The sequence below is a fragment of the Balaenoptera ricei genome, chromosome 19, assembly GCF_028023285.1.
Source record: "Balaenoptera ricei isolate mBalRic1 chromosome 19, mBalRic1.hap2, whole genome shotgun sequence".
NCBI lineage: Eukaryota > Metazoa > Chordata > Mammalia > Artiodactyla > Balaenopteridae > Balaenoptera > Balaenoptera ricei.
This window is the reverse complement of record NC_082657.1, coordinates 16,849,514-16,869,268: the sequence shown is the minus strand read 5'-3', so window position 1 is coordinate 16,869,268 and position 19,755 is coordinate 16,849,514. Positions and strand designations below refer to the sequence as shown.

General features: G+C 45.8%; 1 protein-coding gene across 1 annotated transcript; it reads left to right on the top strand.

Moving 5' to 3' along the window:
* Window positions 1-11,072: 11,072 nt before the first annotated feature.
* On the top strand, window positions 11,073-12,062 carry LOC132353527 (free fatty acid receptor 2-like). Its single transcript, XM_059904775.1, has one exon. It carries the CDS (start codon window positions 11,073-11,075, stop codon window positions 12,060-12,062), a length of 990 nt encoding a protein of 329 aa, XP_059760758.1.
* The last annotated feature ends 7,693 nt before the right edge of the window (window positions 12,063-19,755 follow it).

Sequence of the window (19,755 nt, the reverse complement as noted above, 5' to 3'; positions counted from 1 at the left end):
TGAGGTGGATGGAGTTAGAGTCTGTCAATACAGAGTGAAGTAAGTCAGAAAGAGAAAAACAAATACAGTATGCTAACACATATATACGGAATCTAAGGGAAAAAAAAAAAAAGCCCATGAAGAACCTAGTGGCAAGATGGGAATAAAGACACAGACCTACTAGAGAATGGACTTGAGGATATGGGGAGGGGGTGGGGTGAGATGTGACAGGGTAAGAGAGTGTCATGGACATATATACACTACCAAATGTAAAATAGATAACTAGTGGGAAGCAGCCGCATAGCACAGGGAGATCAGCTCGGTGCTTTGTGACCACCTAGAGGGGTGGGATGGGGAGGGTGGGAGGGAGGGAGATGCAAGAGGGAAGAGAAATGGGAACATATTGTATATGTATAACTGATTCACTTTGGTATAAAGCAGAAGCTAACACACCATTGTAAGGCAATTATACTTCAATAAAGATGTTTAAAAAAAAAAAAAAAAGAGAAAAGCTATAATTTTCCTGATTCAAAAAGGGGTAGATTGGGTGATCATGCTGTGCAGGTTCGTTAGCTGTAACAAACGTACCACTCTGGTGGGGAATGTCGACAGCGGGGGAAACTATGCGTGTGCGGGGCATGTGGGAAATCTCTGTACCCTCTGCTCAATTTTGCTGTGAACCTAAAACTATTGTACAAAATAAAGTCTATTTAAAAATAAGTTTTGAGAGGGATAGATCTGGCTCTCCTGTGTCTTTTGCCCTCTGTCCCGTCCCCCGCCTTGTTTTTCTGCTCGGAATATAGATGCTTCTGAAGATTATGAAGCAGAAAGCCAAAATCTAGGGATGGTGGAACAGAAAAGCTAGAAGGAGCGTGTGTATTTGAGGGCTGCTCCTGAGCAGCTGCGCCAGCCTTGATTCCCTATTTCCTTCGTGTCACATGAGAAAAAGAAAGCTCTATGTGTTTAAGTCTCTGTTATTTGGCATTCCGGGCACATTTGACAGTCCCCAACTAAGATACAAGCTTTTTAGCTTTATGCACGGTGGCAAAGACTTCTTGAGACAGAAGGGGACTCTCAGGTGCTAATTCACTGTGGCTTCGTGCCGTGGTATCACAAGGGCCCAAGGCAAAAAAAAAAAAAAAAAAAAAGGAGGACCCTGAAGATGCCTGCTAAACTAAGAAGACTTCATTTGCATGGTCCCTTCCTACCTTCTCTTGATAAGTATTCACTGCTCACTATGGGACCTGAATTCTTCTAACGATGAAAGGAGCTGGCAGAGGATGACTCAACATGCAGAGGACCTTGGTTCACATAAACTTTTCTGAGAGCCAGTAGTAAAGTACTATATCAACTACATCGCTGTTTCTCAATCTATTTTTAACCAACTCCCACTTTTGATCAACACAAACTGTACTATCTATAGACTGCATTAAGAAAACCAGGGCTTTCCCCTCTCCTGGGAAATGCCACATGTCCTATCATTCCCCCTGCCCGCCCCCAAGGGTTCCTGCTACTCTCCCCACCCCCCTTGAGAATCAGCAGTCTAACTTAAGTTTCCTAAGATTCTGCAAACTGGAGTCACCCTGGTAAACTCCAGTGATGCCACAACTAGTAGAGGAAGATGACTTGCATATGTGACAGAAGCAGGTTAAGGGAAGAAAGCAGAGGGAAGGTTGGGCTGAGAAAAGAAACACAGAGCATTCAGTTTTGCCCTGAGTTGGCTCAGCTTTTGCAGGATCAGCCAGCAACTGACTGCAAGCACTTCTAGCTTTACTAAGAGACTCTGTCCCACTTCTACTTCCAAAGACTCTCCTGCCTCTCCTTTTTTACTCAGGGTCAACACTGAAGGGCAATCCAAGGCCAGAGACCTTCTGCTCTTTTCCAAGGGTAGCATGAGCCCATGAAAGCTACCCAGTGGTCTGGGCTGGAAGCTGTGGGTGGCCAAGGGGACCAGGAGTGGGGGACTTGCTCTGAAGGTCAGCTCTTCAGGGACAGCAGTGGAGAAGAGGGATCAGGCAGGAAAGAAAAGGTCAAACAACCTCTTCAAGATGCCAGGAATAAAGGAACAGCCTTTTCCCAAGTTCTTATTTCTATTTCACAATTTAAATCCAGGACCTTGCTCATAAATGCTAAATGACACAGCAAATTTAGTTTAGAGAGCAACAGTAAATGGTGTCTCCCCTCTATTCCCTGTGTACCCAAAATATTTAGAGACAGGGAGGGACCAATGAAAGATCACAACATCTGGGATCTGAGGTTACAGCAGGAACGAGAACATGTGAAAGGCTGAGAGATGCCTGTGGACCCTAGGAAACTAGGGATGAAGGTCATTCCTTCATGGTTTCAGGGAAAGAGCGAGGGCCACTGGCAGGAAGGCTGGAGACCATGCAGACATTCCCTGTTGGATGCAGATGACACGACCTTACACCCTTGCCTGCGCCCTTGTGTCCTCCTGTGTGGGATTTACAGGACTCCTGGGGGATGCCAGGGAAATTGGTTCTAACCTGGACCCTCCCAGTACAGTGTGGAGTACAGCGCAGTGGTGACCACTGTGGACCCCAGGGCCAGACTGCCTGGGTCCCAAGTTTAGAATTCAGCTCTTCTTTTTACCAGCTGTGTGACTTCAGGCAAATTACTGAACTTCTTTATATCTCAGTTTTCTCATCTGTAAAATGGGGATGAGTATGCCAACCTCACAGAAGCGTTGAAAGATTAAATGAGTTCATCTTTGCAAAACTCTTAGCGCAGTGCCTGGTACATAGTATCATTTGAATGGGCAGTAAATGTTGGCTCGTGTACTGGTTTCCTATGTCTGCTGTAACAGATTGTCACAAACTGGGTGGCTTAACAGAAATTTATTCTCTCACAGTTCTGGAGGCTAAAAGTCCAAAACAAGTATCACTGGGTTGAGGAAAACATATTCTCCGCCCCCTCCAGCTCCTGGGGGCTGCTGACATTCCTTGGCTTATGGCCACATTGCTCCAATCTCTACCTCTGTGATCACACTGCCTTCTCCTCTTCTGTCTGAAATCTCCTTGTGCCTCCTTCTTATAAGAACATTGGTGATGTTTAAGGCCCACCCAGGTAATCTAGGATAATCTCTCTGTCATAATACTCTTAATCACACCTGTAAAATCCTTTTTTTTTTTTTTTTTGCCATGTAATGTAACATTCACAGGTTCCAGGGATTAGGATGTGGTTATCTCTTGAAGGGACCATTATTCCACCACCACAGCTGGTATAATTATTAGCCAAGAGGCCAGTCTGATAACAGTAAGCAGGTGGACAGAAAGTGAAGGAGGGAGAGGTCTCTACAGAGGAAGGTTGGGGTATGGTTACCAGCAGTGCATGACAAAAACCCATGATGCCCACTACAGAGGCCAACAGAGACAGGGTCTGAAGGGTACTCCTAAGATGCTAGTCCTGACCTGCTCCTTCTTATTTCTCTTCTTCAGTACTGCACCAGCACTGGAGATGGCTGCAGAGTTAGAAGACACCACTATTGGGATGACCGAGAAAGCCTGGACAAGTGGTGGCTAAAACAAGAGAATGCAAGTGGGGAAGGGCATAAACCGTCACCTTCATACTATCATAAGGCCACTTCAGGGGCTCAAAAAGCGTAATACGCACATGCAAGTAGGCTGAACTGCACTGGCATAAGGGAGCAACAAAATCTAAAGTCCATTTGGATGTACCGGTCTAGAATCATCTTCCTTCTAATTCCCCAGGAGAGTTCCACTCTCTCTGACATTCTGAAGTTCTTCATTTACTGTTATTTATTTAAAGTTATGTGCCCCAAATCCCAACAGATCCTCTCTACCTCCACTGCTACATTCTCCTGAATCCATGCCATCATCAACCATCCCTAGATGACTGCAGCGTACGTCTATTTGATCGCTCCGCTTCCAACTTCATTCCCCTGAAGGCCATTCTTCACACAGAGCTGGTGTGAGCTTCGCAACTCTCAACCCGTCCCTCTCCTCTTATGGCCCATAAGTGACTTCCCACAGCTTATGAATGGAATCTCAGCTCCTTTCTGTGATCAGTAAGGCCCTGCGTGGTCTCGCCCTGGCTCACCATGCTCCAATCACACTGGCATTTCTGTTCCCCCCACGTGCAAAGGTACTTGCTGCCTGGCACTTGCTGCTTCTTCCACCCAGACCACTCTTCTTCCGGAACCTGACACAGTCCCTTCACCAAATTCAGCTCAACCTCTCAGATGTCAGTTCAGCTCAACAGTACCTCTCTGACCCCCGCCACGCCATGGCCGCTCTCCCTGTCATCACTCTGCTTCATTTCCTTCATAATGTCTGTCACTGCGTAATCACTCCTCTGTTCCTATTTGCTTGTGATTGTTTATCTCCCTCCACTAGAATGTAACCGCCCTCTATGAGGGTGAGGCCACGCCTATTTTTTTGATCCCAATATCCCTGGTGCTTGTCACAGATCCCACCACATCCTAGGGAGTAGATACATGTTTGTTGAATGAATGCGTGAAACGACAGCCCTTTACTTATTGTTAGTGCTGCTACTGGTGAAATCCTGCATTCCCTTTAACTTTTGAATATTTTATATCTACATCTTCCTCATCTTTCCTAAGCAAGATCTATATAATAAAGTACACTAACCTGAATTATCAATATTGACCATGAGGAAGGATCCCTGTGGCTTCCAGCAAAAGTACTGGGAGTGCCTTAATCTACAAGAGAGTGCCCAAGTGATTACTGGCTGGGATTTCTTACCGTGGTCCCAGAAGAAGATAAATTGAGGCATCTGAGGATAAATATCTCTGAGCTTTTGAAAATGACTTCTCTCTATTCCAGTTCTTCCACTTACCCACTCATCCACACCTCAACCAGCAAATAATTATCAAGTGTCTAATATGTGCCAGGCTCTACGCCAGGCCCTGGGGACACAATGGTGAGCATAACAGCCATGTTCCCTGCCATCATGGATAGTCTTGTAAGGGAGGCGGACATTAAGTAAATCCTCACACAAATAAACGTATCATAATCAGCTGAGATATGTGCTATGAAGAAATAGTAAATGGTGGGCTTCCCTGGTGGCGCAGTGGTTGAGAATCTGCCTGCCAATGCAGGGGACACGGGTTCGAGCCCTGGTCTGGGAAGATCCCACATGCCACAGAGCAACTAGGCCCGTGAGCCACAACAACTGAGCCTGCGCGTCTGGAGTCTGTGCTCCGCAACAAGAGAGGCCGCGATAATGAGAGGCCCGAGCACTGCGATGAAGAGTGGCCCCCACTTGCCGCAACTAGAGAAAGCCCTCGCACAGAAACGAAGACCCAACACAGCCATAAATAAATAAATAAATAAATAAATAATTTTTTTAAAAAAAGAAATAGTAAATGGTGCTGTGAGAGCAGAAAATAATGAGAAAACAACATTTTTTTAAAAAATGAAATCTGCAACAGCACCAAAAATACTTAGGAATCAATTTAAGAAAAGATATGCAAAACCTCTATGGTGAACTCTGGAAAGCACTGCTGAGAGAAATGAAACACCTAAACAAATGGAGAGATACGTCATCTTCATAGATTGGAAGGCTCAATATTGTTCCACTGTCAATGGTCCCAAATTGATCTATGGATTTGACACAATCCCAATCAAAATCCCAGCAGACTTTTTTGTAGAAATTGATTTATATGGAAATGGAAATTACCTAGAAAAGCCAAAGCAATTTCAGAAAAGAAGAACAAAGTTGGAAGACTTTTACCACCCAATTTCAGGACTTATTATAAAACTACGGTAATTAAGACTGTGTGGAAATGGTGGAAGGAAAGACATAAAGATCACCAGAGCAGAAAAAAGATTCAAGAAAATAGATCCACTCTTATACATACAATCAATTCATTTTCAGTAAAGGTGCTCAGGCAGTTCAACAGGGAAAGGAAGTCTGGAATTTGGTAGGTAGGTAAAGATTTCTTAGGACATAAAAGCACAAACCATAAAAGAAAAACTAGATAAATTAGACTTTATCAAAATGCAAAAATTTGTTCTTCAAGAGACAATTAAGAAAACAAAAGGACAAGGCATAGAGTGAGAGAAAATATTTATAATGTATATATCTAACGGATGACTAGTACCCAGATAATAAAGAACTCTCAGGACTCATTATTAAAATAATCCATTTTTTAAAAAAAATGAGCAAAAGATTTGAACAGACACTTCACAAAAGAAGATACACAAATGTCTGAGAAGTACTTGAAAAGATGTTCCACATCAATGGCTGGCAGAGAAATGCAAGTTAAAACCACAATGAGATACCACGACACACTAATCAGAATGCCTAAAACTTAAGACTAACCAACACCAAGTGTTGGTGAGGATGTGGATCAACTGGAATGCTCATACATTGCTGATAGGAATAAAAATGGTACAGCCAGCTTGGAAAACTGGCAGGTTCTTCAAAAGTCAGACAAAAAGTTTACCATACCACCTTGCCAATACACTCCCAGGTATTTGCCCAAAAGAACTGAAAACATATTCATACAAAGACCTGAACAACAAAGTACACAGCAGCTTCATTTACACGAGTCAGAAACTGAAAAATCCCAAATGTCTATCAACAGGTGAATGGATAAATAAAATATAAAATATCTTAAACAGACTACTATTCAGCAATAGAAAAGATGCTACAAGAACATGTAATAAGGGAATCTAACTCAATCTAGGAGGTCAGGGAGGGCTTTCTGAAAGAAGAAGTGGATACCAGAAAGACTAGGGATTAACTGGGGAGGCTGGAGTGGGTAATGAGAAGTAAAGAGCATTTCAGGCAGAGGCTTCCAGGGCCCCTGGCAGAAGGAAAGGTGGCACATTCACAGACGTGAAAGATGGTCTTGCTTAGAGAGCAAGGAGAGAGATGAGTGATGTGAGTTAAGGCTGGAAGTTGGCAAGGGCCATGCCAGGTGGGCGTTATAGGCCTTGTTAAGGATTTTGATATTTATCCTAAAAGCAATAAGAAGCCTCTGAAAGGATTTTAAACAGGAGGATGGTATAATTGGCTTGACATTTTAAGAGAGATCCCACTAAGTGCATTATGACTGAAACTGACTTTCTGGAGAATGAGTTGCTGTGAGGGAGCTGCTAGTCATGGCCTCTGCTGAAATCCTGGTAACAGGTGGTGGTGGCTTACACTGAGATGGGATGACAGAGATGGAGAGAGACGAACAGATTTGTTAGGCATCTGAGAAGTATGTTGAGCTGCATCTGGAGCACAAGGAAGAAGACGGTGTTAAGATTGACTCTAGGGACTTCCCTGGTGGCACAGTGGTTATGAATCCGCCTGCCAATGCTGAGGACACGGGCGCGAGCCCTGGTCCGGGAAGATCTCACACGCCTCGGAGCAACTAAGCCCGTGCGCCACAACTACTGAGCCTGCGCTCTAGAGCCTGCAAGCCACAACTACTGAGTCCATGCGCCACAACTACTGAAGCCCGTGCACCTAGAACCTGTGCTCCACAACAAGAGAAGCCACCACAATGAGAAGCCCACGCACCGCAACGAAGAGTAGCCCCCACTCACCGCAACTAGAGAAAGCCTGCGCAGCAACGAAGACCCAACACAGCCAAAAATAAATAAATTAAATAAATAATTTTTTTAAAAAAGAACTGAGGACTTAAAAAATAATAATAGTAATCTAAGATTATGGCTCAGGGATGAAATGGGAAGAGATCCCATTCCCAACATAGAGATGACAGAAAAATGTTTAGTTTGGTGGAGAATGGCTAAAGTTAGTTCCAGACCCAATGAATTCGAGGTGTCAGGGAGACATCCAAGTAACAATGCCTACTAGGTAGTTACACATGTGGATGTGAAAGCTCACAGAAGTCCAGGATAGAGAGTCAAAATTGGGTGTTATGAAGACGGTAAATGATGCTGTAGAAATGGATGCAATAGACTAGAAAGAGAGCATCAGACGAGGATAGGAAAGAACCTAGAACCACGTCTTAAGGAACTCTAATCTTTAGAGGATGTGTAGGAAAAGGTGAGCTAGCAAAGGAAATTAAGAAGCAACCAAAGAAAAGGCAGGGAAACCAGAAGAGCACAGCATATAGGAATTCATGGAAAGAGAATGTTTCAGGAAGGGTGTGGAAAATGTGTTGGACGCTAATCAAATAGGAAGACAATGTCCACTGAATTTAGTAACAGAGAGTCACTACTTACCTTAGGAAGAGCAGATCCTATGGAAAAATAGAGTGGAGAAAGTGATTCTACGTAACTTTAGATAATGGGTCCAACTTCCTATTATAATAAGCTTGGTGATGACAGAAAACTGAACTTGGGAGAGATTGCGAAAGATGTGGCTTTTGTGAAAGCTCACCCACCCCTTGAATTCAGTTGAGAGGTTGCATTTCTTTTTCCTGTGACATAGGTGGGCATCATGAATCAAGAAGTTTCTATTATTATGCTACCTTCATAACTACCATGAACAGAGAGAAGGGAGTTTAGGGGGGACCATCAACATAGGTGACACACAACAGTGATATGAGAAAGGCATGATGTTGGGGGAAGGAGAGGCAGAGATAAAGAAGCCCTCCTAACTCCTCAACACCTGCTTTCCAGTAAGTTTCCACTTTGCAATTAAACCCAGATCCTTGTGAATATTTATAGAAAATCATAAAAGCAAAACAACACAAATAAATCTGGTAGCAAGCAACAGAGAATGGTCTGTTCCTTAGTTCCCTGGTTAATCTGAGAAGTGCATGTGTATGCTAGGGGAAGGAAATAAATGAAAAGACAGAACTCCTCTGTTGTAGAGGAGTGGAGAGCTGAAGGGAAAGAAAAGCTAAATATTAAGATACCTGGACCCTGGGGCTCTAGGCCACAAAACTAATGGCTGAATGAATGAATGAATGAATGAGCAAACAATAAGGAGTAAGTGTAAGTCCTAGGGAAAGAATGGAGAGTCTCTGAGCAGGGATCAGGCCACAGATGGCAAACCAGAGACCTATTCCCTAGGTCAAGAGAAAACATATTCTGATTATCTTTGTTTCCTCAGGTGTGTGTTTCAAAAGGACTTTGAGGAGCTTCTAAGCTGGAGCTATATAAGTCAGAGAGGGAGAAATAGTGAGAAAAGAGCAAGGGTGGCTAGGAGGTTGGGCCCAGCTCTCCTGAATCCCTGCCGCTTTCCCAAGTTAGATGGCATTCCTGTGCCCTCAGCCTCTTCTACCAGGTGGCTCGCCCTCTACGAAGCTGTCCAGCAGGCTCGGGTGGAGGGACCACTTCTACTTATGTGCATGCATTACGTGTGAAGCACTGGCTTGTACGCTTTACATACACTATCTCAGGGAATCCTCACAGAAGTGTTGGGATGTAAGTATTCCCATCCTCACTTGACTGAGAAAGAAACTAAAGTTCAGAAAATTGATCTGCCTCAAGGTCACAAGGGAGGGATTTGTATTTGAGCCCACATCTGCATGACTCTGAATCCCACGCTATTTCCACCCCAACAAGACGTAGGCTAGGAGGAAGCAATCTGTTTCAACTGGGAGGGCAAAAGACATCTGTTGGGGGCAGAGGGCAGGAAACTATACAGAAAGAGGAAAATTGAAGAATAAAAGGAAGCATAAAACCTCTTTTCTGAGATTGAGTAGAATTACAGAAGAAATCACCTAGAAAAGAGAAGAAGACGAGATAATCTGACTTGGGAAATGGAAAAAAAAAAATGCTTGGGTTTGAAAAAAAAATTCAGAAACTAAGGACAGAAAATCTGAGTTTGGAAATCAGAGTGGGGATCTCTGGGGGGGTGGGGCGGGGAGAACAAAGATGCTGGCACCCTTTCCTTTGGGTTCGAGAGGAGACAGCGCTGAATTACTGACCTTCTCCTCTCTGGTCACATGGCTAGTGCTGGTATAAAAGCTTTCTACCAGCCAGGTTCCTTACAATTTTTTCCTGTGTGAAATGGGCGGTAGCAGTGGCTAAAGCTCTGTTCCTCTTTTCCAGAAGCTTTCAGACTTTCCTTCAGGACTAATCCCAAGAAGCCCTCTCTCCGGAACAAAGACAAGGCAAGGCAGCTGGCTTAGTACTTGCGCTCTGGGAAGCGATGCCGGGATCCGAACTGGAGGGAAACGGGCTGGGGCTGGGGGACAGGGGTGTGGCTGGCGCTGGATGAAGTCTGTCGGAAACTGAAGGCAAGGATCACATCCAGAAACGGGAGCCGGTGGGGGGCAAGGAATCGCGGACCAGGCCCTAAGACCGGAGAGAGGATGGAGGGCCCAGACTGCGTGCGGGTAGTGAGCGCTACAAACCAAACAGAAAACTCTTACCCCATTAAGAGGAGTTCCTCTGTTTATTGTCAAAACACCCAGCTCCTGAGCCAGTTACTGCCCATGCGCTTTTCTGAATATTCTCTAAAGTCTTTGGGGGGGCAAGCCCCAGAGGACAGTGCTGGCTCACTCTTCCTCCCCGCCGCCCCTCCCTACGCTTCTCCAGCTTCCCCTTTTCAGTATAGCCCCAGAATTGGACAGGGGAGGGAAAGATGGAGGAGAATTTGTGTTCTGCAAAAAGGAGAAGGAAAACAGGTAGGGAGATGGATTGGGGGCTGGGCACCTGCTTCCTGGGCGTGTGGCAGGGTCCTGAGGAGGAACCAGCACTGGGTCTCGGGACCTGGGTTTTCACAGCCCGAGTTCTCCCGAGAGACATCGCCCAGCTCCCTCCTTGCTGTAGTGAGGGTTGCCTTTTCTCTCTGCAGGTCTCTGACTGAGGAAAGGACTTAAGGAGAGTTGGAAACTGATTAACAGTAACTTCCTGTATCTGTGACAAGAGAAGGAGAAAGGCTGGGAAAACCGGAGGGGGAATTCCCTTGGGAAGCCAAGGGTTGGCCTCCCCAAGAGACACACGATGGCAAACGTAATAACTACTGCTTAATATCCCGCCCCAGGCAAAGTCAACAATTGCTCTGAGCAGTTCTGGCAGGTGGTGTGTGAGCAAAGCCGTGGTAGGAGCAGAAAGCCCTGGCCTGGGAAAGGGAGAGAGTGCCTGGGAGGATGTCCACAGACTGAACCCGACCAGGGTCTGCAGGCTGTGAGTTGGTCCTCCTGACCCTGTCCTTTTTCATCCTCTTCCAGAACAGTCATGCCCAACTTGGAAAACTCCTTGATCCTCTCAGCCTACATCGTCATCTTCCTCACTGGTCTCCCTGCCAACCTCCTGGCGCTGCGGGCCTTCGTGGGGCGCGTCCGCAAGCCCAACCCGGCACCCATCCACATCCTCCTGCTCAGCCTGACGCTGGCGGACCTCCTGCTGCTGCTGCTGCTGCCCTTCAAGATGACGGAGGCCGCGTCTGACTTCCTCTGGTACCTGCCTGAGCTAGTCTGTGCCCTCACGGGTTTTGGCTTCTACAGTAGCATCTACTGCAGCACGTGGCTCCTGGCGGGCATCAGCATTGAGCGCTACCTGGGAGTGGCTTTCCCCGTGAAGTACAAGCTGTCCCGCCGGCCTGTGTATGGAGTGATTGCTGCCCTGATCTCCTGGATCGTGTCCTTTGGTCATTGCACCCTGGTGATCATCATTCAGTACTCGAACTCAACCCAGAGGGCCACAAATGAGAGTAGCATAACCTGCTATGAGAACTTCACCGCAGAGCAGCTGAAAGTGGTGCTTCCCATGCGGCTGGAGCTGTTCCTCGTCCTCTTCTTCATCCCCATGGTGGTCACCATCTTCTGCTACTGGCGCTTTGTGTGGATCATGCTCACGCAGCCCCATGTGCAGGCCCAGAGGCGGCGCCGAGCTGTGGGGCTGGCTGTGGTGACCCTCCTTAATTTCCTGGTGTGCTTTGGGCCATATAACATATCCCACCTGGTGGGGTTCCACATGAAGGCAAGCCCCAGGTGGCGGGCAGAAGCTGTGGTATTGAGTTCCCTCAATGCCAGTCTGGACCCCTTGCTTTTCTATTTCTCTTCTTCAGTCGTGCGCAGGGCCTTTGGAAAAGGGTTGCAGGCACTGCGGCATCAGGGCTCCTCCCTGCTGGGACGCAGAGGCAAAGAGACAGCAGAAGTGGCGAATGTGGACAGGGGTGTGAGTCAAGCAGAGGGAGCACCGAGTTCTGACTTCACCACGGACTAAGGATGTCCCTGGACCTTTGGAGGCACTCTGGGTTTTGTATGAGTTGAGCAGGCTGGGAGAGGGAGAACACGGGTTCCTGGCCCGGACTCAGGAATCCTCAGACCCAAACTACGACTGGGACTCTAAAAAATCTCTCTCACCAGCTCTGTATCCTTTCCTGACTGAATTTTCCTTCCCAAAGGAGCAGAGCTCCAGGACGAAAGAAGAAACGGTTGGGCATAGGAGAACTATCAGACCAGAGTTTCTGAAGCAATGTAGAGAATACAAATTCCAATCATCCGTGTGAGGTGGTTGGTAGCTGAAGCAGAGAGCCCTAAAACAACCTTGCTACCAGCTTTGAAACAACACCTACACACTGGTCTAGCTGTTGGTGCTAGAATGAAGCCACTGGGAAAGAGATGGGAGAGAAATTCTAAATGAGGTCAAAGAAGATGCAGGAAGGTTCTGAACCAAGGGGATTAGGAGGGAAGACTGGGGCTTAGAGCTATAATGACCTAGGTGTGGGCAATATCCATGTGACTTGCTGCCCTTTAAGTATGATCCAGTCGTCTTCATGTGTGTACCTGTCTCCCCCAATAAACTGGGAGCCACCTGAGGTCTGGGTCTTGTCTTCTCCCTCCATGGTGCCCCCCACAGGTCAGAACCCAGCTTGGCAACCATCAGTTAGAGCTCAACACTGATGAGCACAGGAAAAAACCTGGTCTGGCCGATTGAAAATAAAGATTAGGGACTTCCCTGGCGGTCCAGTGGTTAAGACTCCGTGCTTCCACTGCAGGGGGCATGGGTTCCATCCCTGGTTGGGGAACTAAGATCTTGCATGCTGTGTGGCATGACCAAGAAAAAAAAAAAAAAGAATGAAAATAAAGGTTATAAAACTCTGAAGAGAGTGTCCACAATTTTTGTAACATTTCTGCAAGCACAAGGAGAGCAAAAATGGGATGGAGAACTAGACTCAGCAGCGAAGGGGGAGGATGGTACATCTGAAACCACAGAAATATGTTAAAGGTGCAATAAGAGTGGAGGGATGGATTCCTGTTTAGATTGATGAATAGAGATTGGACTCAGAAAGAGGACTGAGGCGAGTCCCAGCTCAAAGTTATCAGTGTATCACAGAGGCTTAAAACATGTTATCCTCCAGCTTAGAAACCTGCAGAGTTTTCCTTTCATCAGAAGTTTTCCTCTCAGGAACTCATATCTCATCATCCCATTGCCTGCTCTGCATCCTCTCTCCCTTCCCAATTCCACCTGCCTAACATTGCTCTGCAAGAAGAACCCCTAGACTGTGCTCTCCAGCACCTAATTGTTTGCAACAGAGGCTATACATCAGAATAACATGTAGAGGTATAAAAATAATACAAATAGCCACCTCAGATCTACTGACTTGGAATCTCTGGGGGTGGGGCTACAGCAGGTGAGATTTAAAAAGCTTCCCAGGTGATTATGAAGGGCAGCTCAGGTCAGGAACCACTGGCCTAGCTCAGGGGCCCAAGAAATTATCCTTCAGAGACCTTTTCCTGCTTATAAGTCCCCCTCACCTCAACCCCGTTCTGCCTCATCTTCAGATTGTTTGCTTTTTCCCCTCTTATGAAACCCTACTCAACAGTCACTTTCTTCAGAAAGACTTTCCTTATTACTCCCACTGAACTGGGAGCTCATTTTCTGTTTTTCTTCCTCAAAACAACACCTGACTGGTGTCATAAGAGCTCTGATTTCGATGTTAATTCTGCTTACCAGTGGGATGACCTTGAGCAAGTCACAACCTCCAAGCCACCATTTCCAAAGCATAATAATGAGGGTACCATATGCCTCTCAGGGTTATTCTGAGGAGTCAAATGAGACTGCATAGATAAAACTGCTGAGAAACTATACAGTGTTATTTAGCTCTAAGATACCAACCTGTGTGAAACAAAGATGTTCTCCCACTTAAAAGAGACATAGCAAGTAGAACATTTAAAATGATGGAAATAATATATAGTCAACTATATAGGATGGTTTGACAGTAACGTGTAAGAAAAAAATCTGGGATTTTCAGCTGACTGTAGGCTTACTATGCATATGTGATATATTACACCTTCCAAAAAAAAAAAAAAAAGAGCGGATTTGATTTTGGGTGGCATTAAAAGAAACTGAGTCTAAACAAGTTGATGACAACCACTCCACTGATATCTAATCAGTAGCATATTGAGTACTAAGCAGCACATTTTTAAAAAGGAAATTAACCCAAGGAATCAAGGCCAGAAAAATGAACCAAAATGCTTTGGAGATTCAAAACATAATAATAATAATAATACGCATTAAATGCCAGGCACTGTTCTAAAGAAGGAGCCTGAGACAATTAAGGGAACTTTCCAAGGTCAATAGTGAGAAGAAATTTGAATCCAGGCCCTCCAGACTCCAAAGTGCCTGCTTTTTTCACCAACATATGAGAAACAAGTAAGAGAATGCTGAATATGTGGCTGGAACAAGATTAGGTTCATTTTATAGAAGATATATTCTCTGTAGCCCCACAAAGAACAAAGATCATGGGCAAAAGATGCAGGGAGTTACGTCTTAAACAGTCAGGGTAATCACTTAAACAAGGTAATCACTCCCCAGTCTCTGGGAATTTTGAAGTAGAAGACACTCATCTTAGAACATGGAGGAAACTCACACATCTGATAAGGGCTGAACCAGTTAACTGCCAGACTCCTTCCAACTCAGAGATTCCCAGGGTTTTAGGGACATGGCCACTCTTGCTAAAAAGTACAAGAAAATTTCTGGACCTGGTCTGAGACTTTCAGGGTGAAGTTTTAGCTACTCACTAACAAGTATTTGATCTCCATCAAGTCATTTGATACATAGCCCATCTCTTTACTGGGAAATTAGTAATTCATTTGTTCACCAAATATGTACTGATTTTTATCTACTTATATATTTACTATAAGCCAGATAGTTTTCTAGGGGCTGGGGATGCAGAGCATATAAGAGACAAGGTACCTGCCCTCTTGGGGCTTCCATTCCAGTGGGAAAAAATAGTTAATAAGCAAGTAAACAAGCAACAAGGAAATTTCAGAATGTGGCAAATGGTTTTTACAAATGGACCAAAATAGGGATATGGGAGAAAGTATAATGAGGGATTGAGAGGGTTTAGAAGATTCTCCAGAGTCAGTGATGGTCAGCTGAGACCTGAACAATGAGAAGGAGTTGCCATACAAAGGCCCATGCGAAGAGCATTCTAGAAACAGGAACCACAGGTGCAAAAGCCCTAAGGAGGCAGAAAACCTTAGCATCTCAGGGGCAGAGAGATGCTGCCCCCATCTCAGTGTGGGGACAGAGCAGTGGTCTGCAAACTCAGGCATCTACTAGAACCACAGGGAGGGTTTGCTGAAGCATAGATTACGGTTTTCCCTCCCCACAGTTTCAGAATCAGTAAGTCTGGGACAGGGCCCAAGAGTCTGTATTTCTAACAATCTCAGGTGAAGCTGATGCTGGGATATTGTGAAATGGGGAGAGAGTGAAAGAGGAAGTCGAGGAAGTCAGGGGGGACCAGATGACACTAAGTGTTTTAGGCCCCAGATAGAAGTATGAGTTTATTGCCAGAGCTTTTGAAGCTATTCAAGGGTTTTAAGCAAGACAGTGAAATAATCTGATTTCCATTTTAAGATGACCACTCTGGTATCTGTGCTTACCATTGAAGGGAGATGGTTGTTAGGATCAAGTAGATAATATATACAACAGAGTGAAGAACCGTAAAGTATTCTAGCAAACACAGAGGGTTTTCATCAGGCTGGGAGCTCCCTGAAAGTGGGGCTGTTTCCTCTTTCTTTAGAATTGGCCATCCAAGAACCAAGGAGGAAGAGGTCTTTGATAAATAGATGTCCCCAGTGTATGCTGGTTCTTCGGATGAGGGTGCAGGGGGCGGGGGGTTGGAGGGTAGCAAAGGCCCTGATGTGCAGTACTTGCCAATAACTGTGGCACACACACTCCTTCCAGGGCCAGTTTCTACCAATGTGAAGACACCGAACGTGGGTTTGGCAAGCGATGCTAATAATCGGCTCTTGCAAGCCAGCTCAAGCACATCACTGGATGCACCGCTCAGCACATATGCTCAAGTGGCACACTGGTCACATCCTACTTGAGAAAACTTTCTCACTCCTGGCTGCATATCGTACAAGGCTCTGGCGCAGGACTTTCAACACGATAAACACTAGCTAAATGTGGCTGACTGAGCCAGATCCAAGAGGTTCCGGGTGGCTGCTTAGATTGTGGGACTCCTCTGAACCTCCTGCAGGATGACAGATGGGTAAACAGAAATATTAGTGCCTGGCTAATGAATAACACAGACAGCAGCCTAGAGCCGCTACCAGGAAACAGGGGTGGAGGGAGCTGGCTGAGCCTGACCTGGGGGCCCGACCAGCAGGAAAGGGGAAACTGGCATTGACTATTTCACTTCCCCTTTCTGGAAAAGATGCTGTGTGTCCCTTCCTCAGAAATTCTCAACTGACCACAGCCAGAGCTCACATGTAGTGTGGTTTTGTGGGGATCACTGCGGTTAGAGAAGGCAGGCATGGGTGGGCCCGGAGACGGTCTGAAGGCAAATACACGGCCAAGATTCCAACTCCACTCCCTTTAACTTCCCTGCCCCTTACCTTCAGGTTTCTGTTAGTTAGTTCTCTCTCTCTTTTCAGCTTTCTCTACCTCCTGTGGTTAAGTACTTTCGCCCCGTTTTTTTCCGTTTCGTTATTTTTCCCTAGTCACCGGAAATGAGGACATTTCTCATCTACAAGTTGCACATTCAACCAGGAAATTGGGACAAAGATCTCTAAGCTCTCAGATGCAGTAGTCCAGTAACCTACTTGGCAAAGTTTCCAATGTCTGATAAGGGAGAGGATGTGAAGGGGCGGGGAGCCAAGGCAGGCTGCGGTCAGCTGTCTACCAACTGCTTACCCAAGGAGGGGCTAGCCTCGGCTCTATTCTAACCTCAGGCTTCCTCTCCCCAGACGTTGTCCCCTGCTGTCTGTCAGCCCAAGCTGCAATCGGCCTCAAGGAAACAGTGTTAGGAAAGTAAATATACGGCTCCCAAATCCAGATGCTTTAAATAAAAAGCCCACACTCACATACAGCAGTCTCAAGTTTCTAAAGGGCCACATCAGACATCACGTCATCATACACAGGCATTCATTCATCCACAAAGGTATATGGAGGCCTACTACACGTCAGGCCCTGTTCTAGGTGCTAAAGACACAGCAGTGAACAAGGACAAGACTCCTGTTCTCATGCAGCTCACATTCCAGTGGGAGAGGAAGACAGGGAGGCAATAAACAGACACTGAGAAGATGCTAAGGGCTGTGAAGACAGTAAGACAGAGTCGGGGTAGGGGATGACTTTGAGGAATGAATGAGTGGCTTGGGAAGGCCACTGGAAGGTGCCCTTTGAGCTGCGACCAGAATGAGAAGAAGGAATCATGCAAACCAAGAACTGGGGGGAAAATGTTCCAAGCAAAGGGTTCAAGGCAAGTGCAAGGCTTGAACAAGATGAATTTGCACAAGGAACGGAAAGGCCAGGGTGACTGGGCCTGAGTGATGGCTGGAAGATAGGCAAGCATCAGATAATAGGCGGATCTCGAGGTTTCCGATAGGAAGCGCAGCACATTATCTTCTCCCTGCTTAACAACACGGAAAACTGAGGCTCAGAGCTGTCAAGTGACATGCGCCAACCCTCATCAATACGGTCTTCTGACCCCTGGTGCGGACCCCAGACTCCCTCTCAAAACTAGATAGACGGGCACGCTCGCTCTCTCGATCGGTTACCTCACTGCAGAAGAGAAAGGAGGGAAGGAAACATGATTCATGTGGTGTGCACTAGTTTGGTACAGAACGCTGGGGAGGGAGGTGGAGACTGGCAGCTGAGACTCCGAGGAAAGAAAGGAAGCAGAGGTGGAACAAGACACCTGAGTACCCAGAGCAGAGACCAGCATGGAAAGCCAGGTTCTTGGGAAGGAGTGGTGGCTGGCGAGAGGCAGGATGCCTGGGATCTGAGACAGCCTGGGCGGGAGGCCGAGGCGGTAACCAGGAGCCATCCCATGCCGCCTGCAACAGAAATGGCGGTGTGAGGACAGAGTGGTGGAACCCCGGGGAACCTTCAAAAGTCTCTAGTCTGAAGATTCTCAACTGCACTGAGATCTGGCTGCACTGAGGAGCTTCTAAAAATGCCAGTGCATTTGGGCACTTTATTTTGTTACAGCTCCCAGGTGTTGGGAAGCTTAGAGGGCTGAGAATCACCATATCTAGACCTTCTCCTCCACTGGACTAACCAGAAGGGTTTCCAGGAGGCAGCAGTCACCGTAACTGGGACTGAATCCTGGCTTACACTGTGCAACTCAAGTTCTCTGTGCTTTAGTTTTCTAACTTAAAAAAAAAAAAAAAGGGCTAACGCATCTTCATGCTATCATGAGGATTAAGTGAGTTTAATATTATACATACAAAACACTTAGAACAGTATCTCACACCCTATAGATATTCTATACATGACAGTATTTTAAAAATGTAATTCTATTTTCCTGCATAGAGGCCTCCAATTGCTGCTCATGCATGGCTCTCAGAATAAAACTCAAGGTGTCCCCATGGCCAGCAAGGCCCTGCCTCATCTGACACTTGTCCATCTGCCAAAGCTCATCTGCCCCCAACTCCTGCCCGGCACCCCATCCTTCTCACTTTATTCCTCCTTTGTGCTTTCAACAACTTGCTAAGATCTTGCCCTCTGATCCTTTGTACTTACTGCCCACTTTTCTTGGACCCTTTTCCTCTAGATTCTCACATGGCTGAGTCCTCATCTTTCAGGCTGCCTGTGACTTAAATTTCATTTGCTCATGGGACTTTCTCCTCAGCCCAGTCCAAAACTGCCTGCCTCTGATATACTCACTCACATTATCCTGAGTTACTGACTTTACTGCATTTATCACTGTCTGACATCATCTACTTTTTGGTCTTACTGGTTATTTTTATATAAGGAATACATGCACACTGTTTAATGAGTCAAATAGTTTGCTGTGAAAAACAGCATCCCTCACCCTCTTGCCCCACCACAAACATTTACCCCTTCCTGGAGGCAACTGCTTTCACCTTTTTTCAACTGAATATTTATCCCTCATGTCTGTAAGGAACTTACTTATTTTACTATACTCTCTCATTTTTCAATATAAGGTTTTACCTGTGAACTTACCCCAATGTCAGATGTGGATTTGGCTCTCCCCAATACACACGCACCCTTCCCACTCTGTATAATCATAATATACTTACATCATAATTGTGTTAGAATAATACTCAATGTTTACATTATTGTGACTATGTAAATAATGGAGCTCTATAGTAAACTATGATTACTTTTATACCCTGCACAACTTTTCCCCCACCCTAGAATGAATAGTTGCCTTATTTTTCATTTCCTTAGTTTTTTACATATTTATCATTGATTTCACCCAAACTCTTTGCCAATTGTCTTATCTCCTCTCAAGACCTTCAGAGTTACTAGTAGGAGACAGATTCATCTTCTTGAAGAGATCTCTCTGAGAACTTTCTGACCTGTTCCAGGCTTGACTGGTGGTGGGTTATGCCAGGTGTACAGCTGACCCCTGGACGTTTTTAAATTGAGAGGTCTTTTGCTTCTCTGCTCTTGTTTCTCTTCTTTCGTTTATGTCCTCTAACAGCATCTCTAG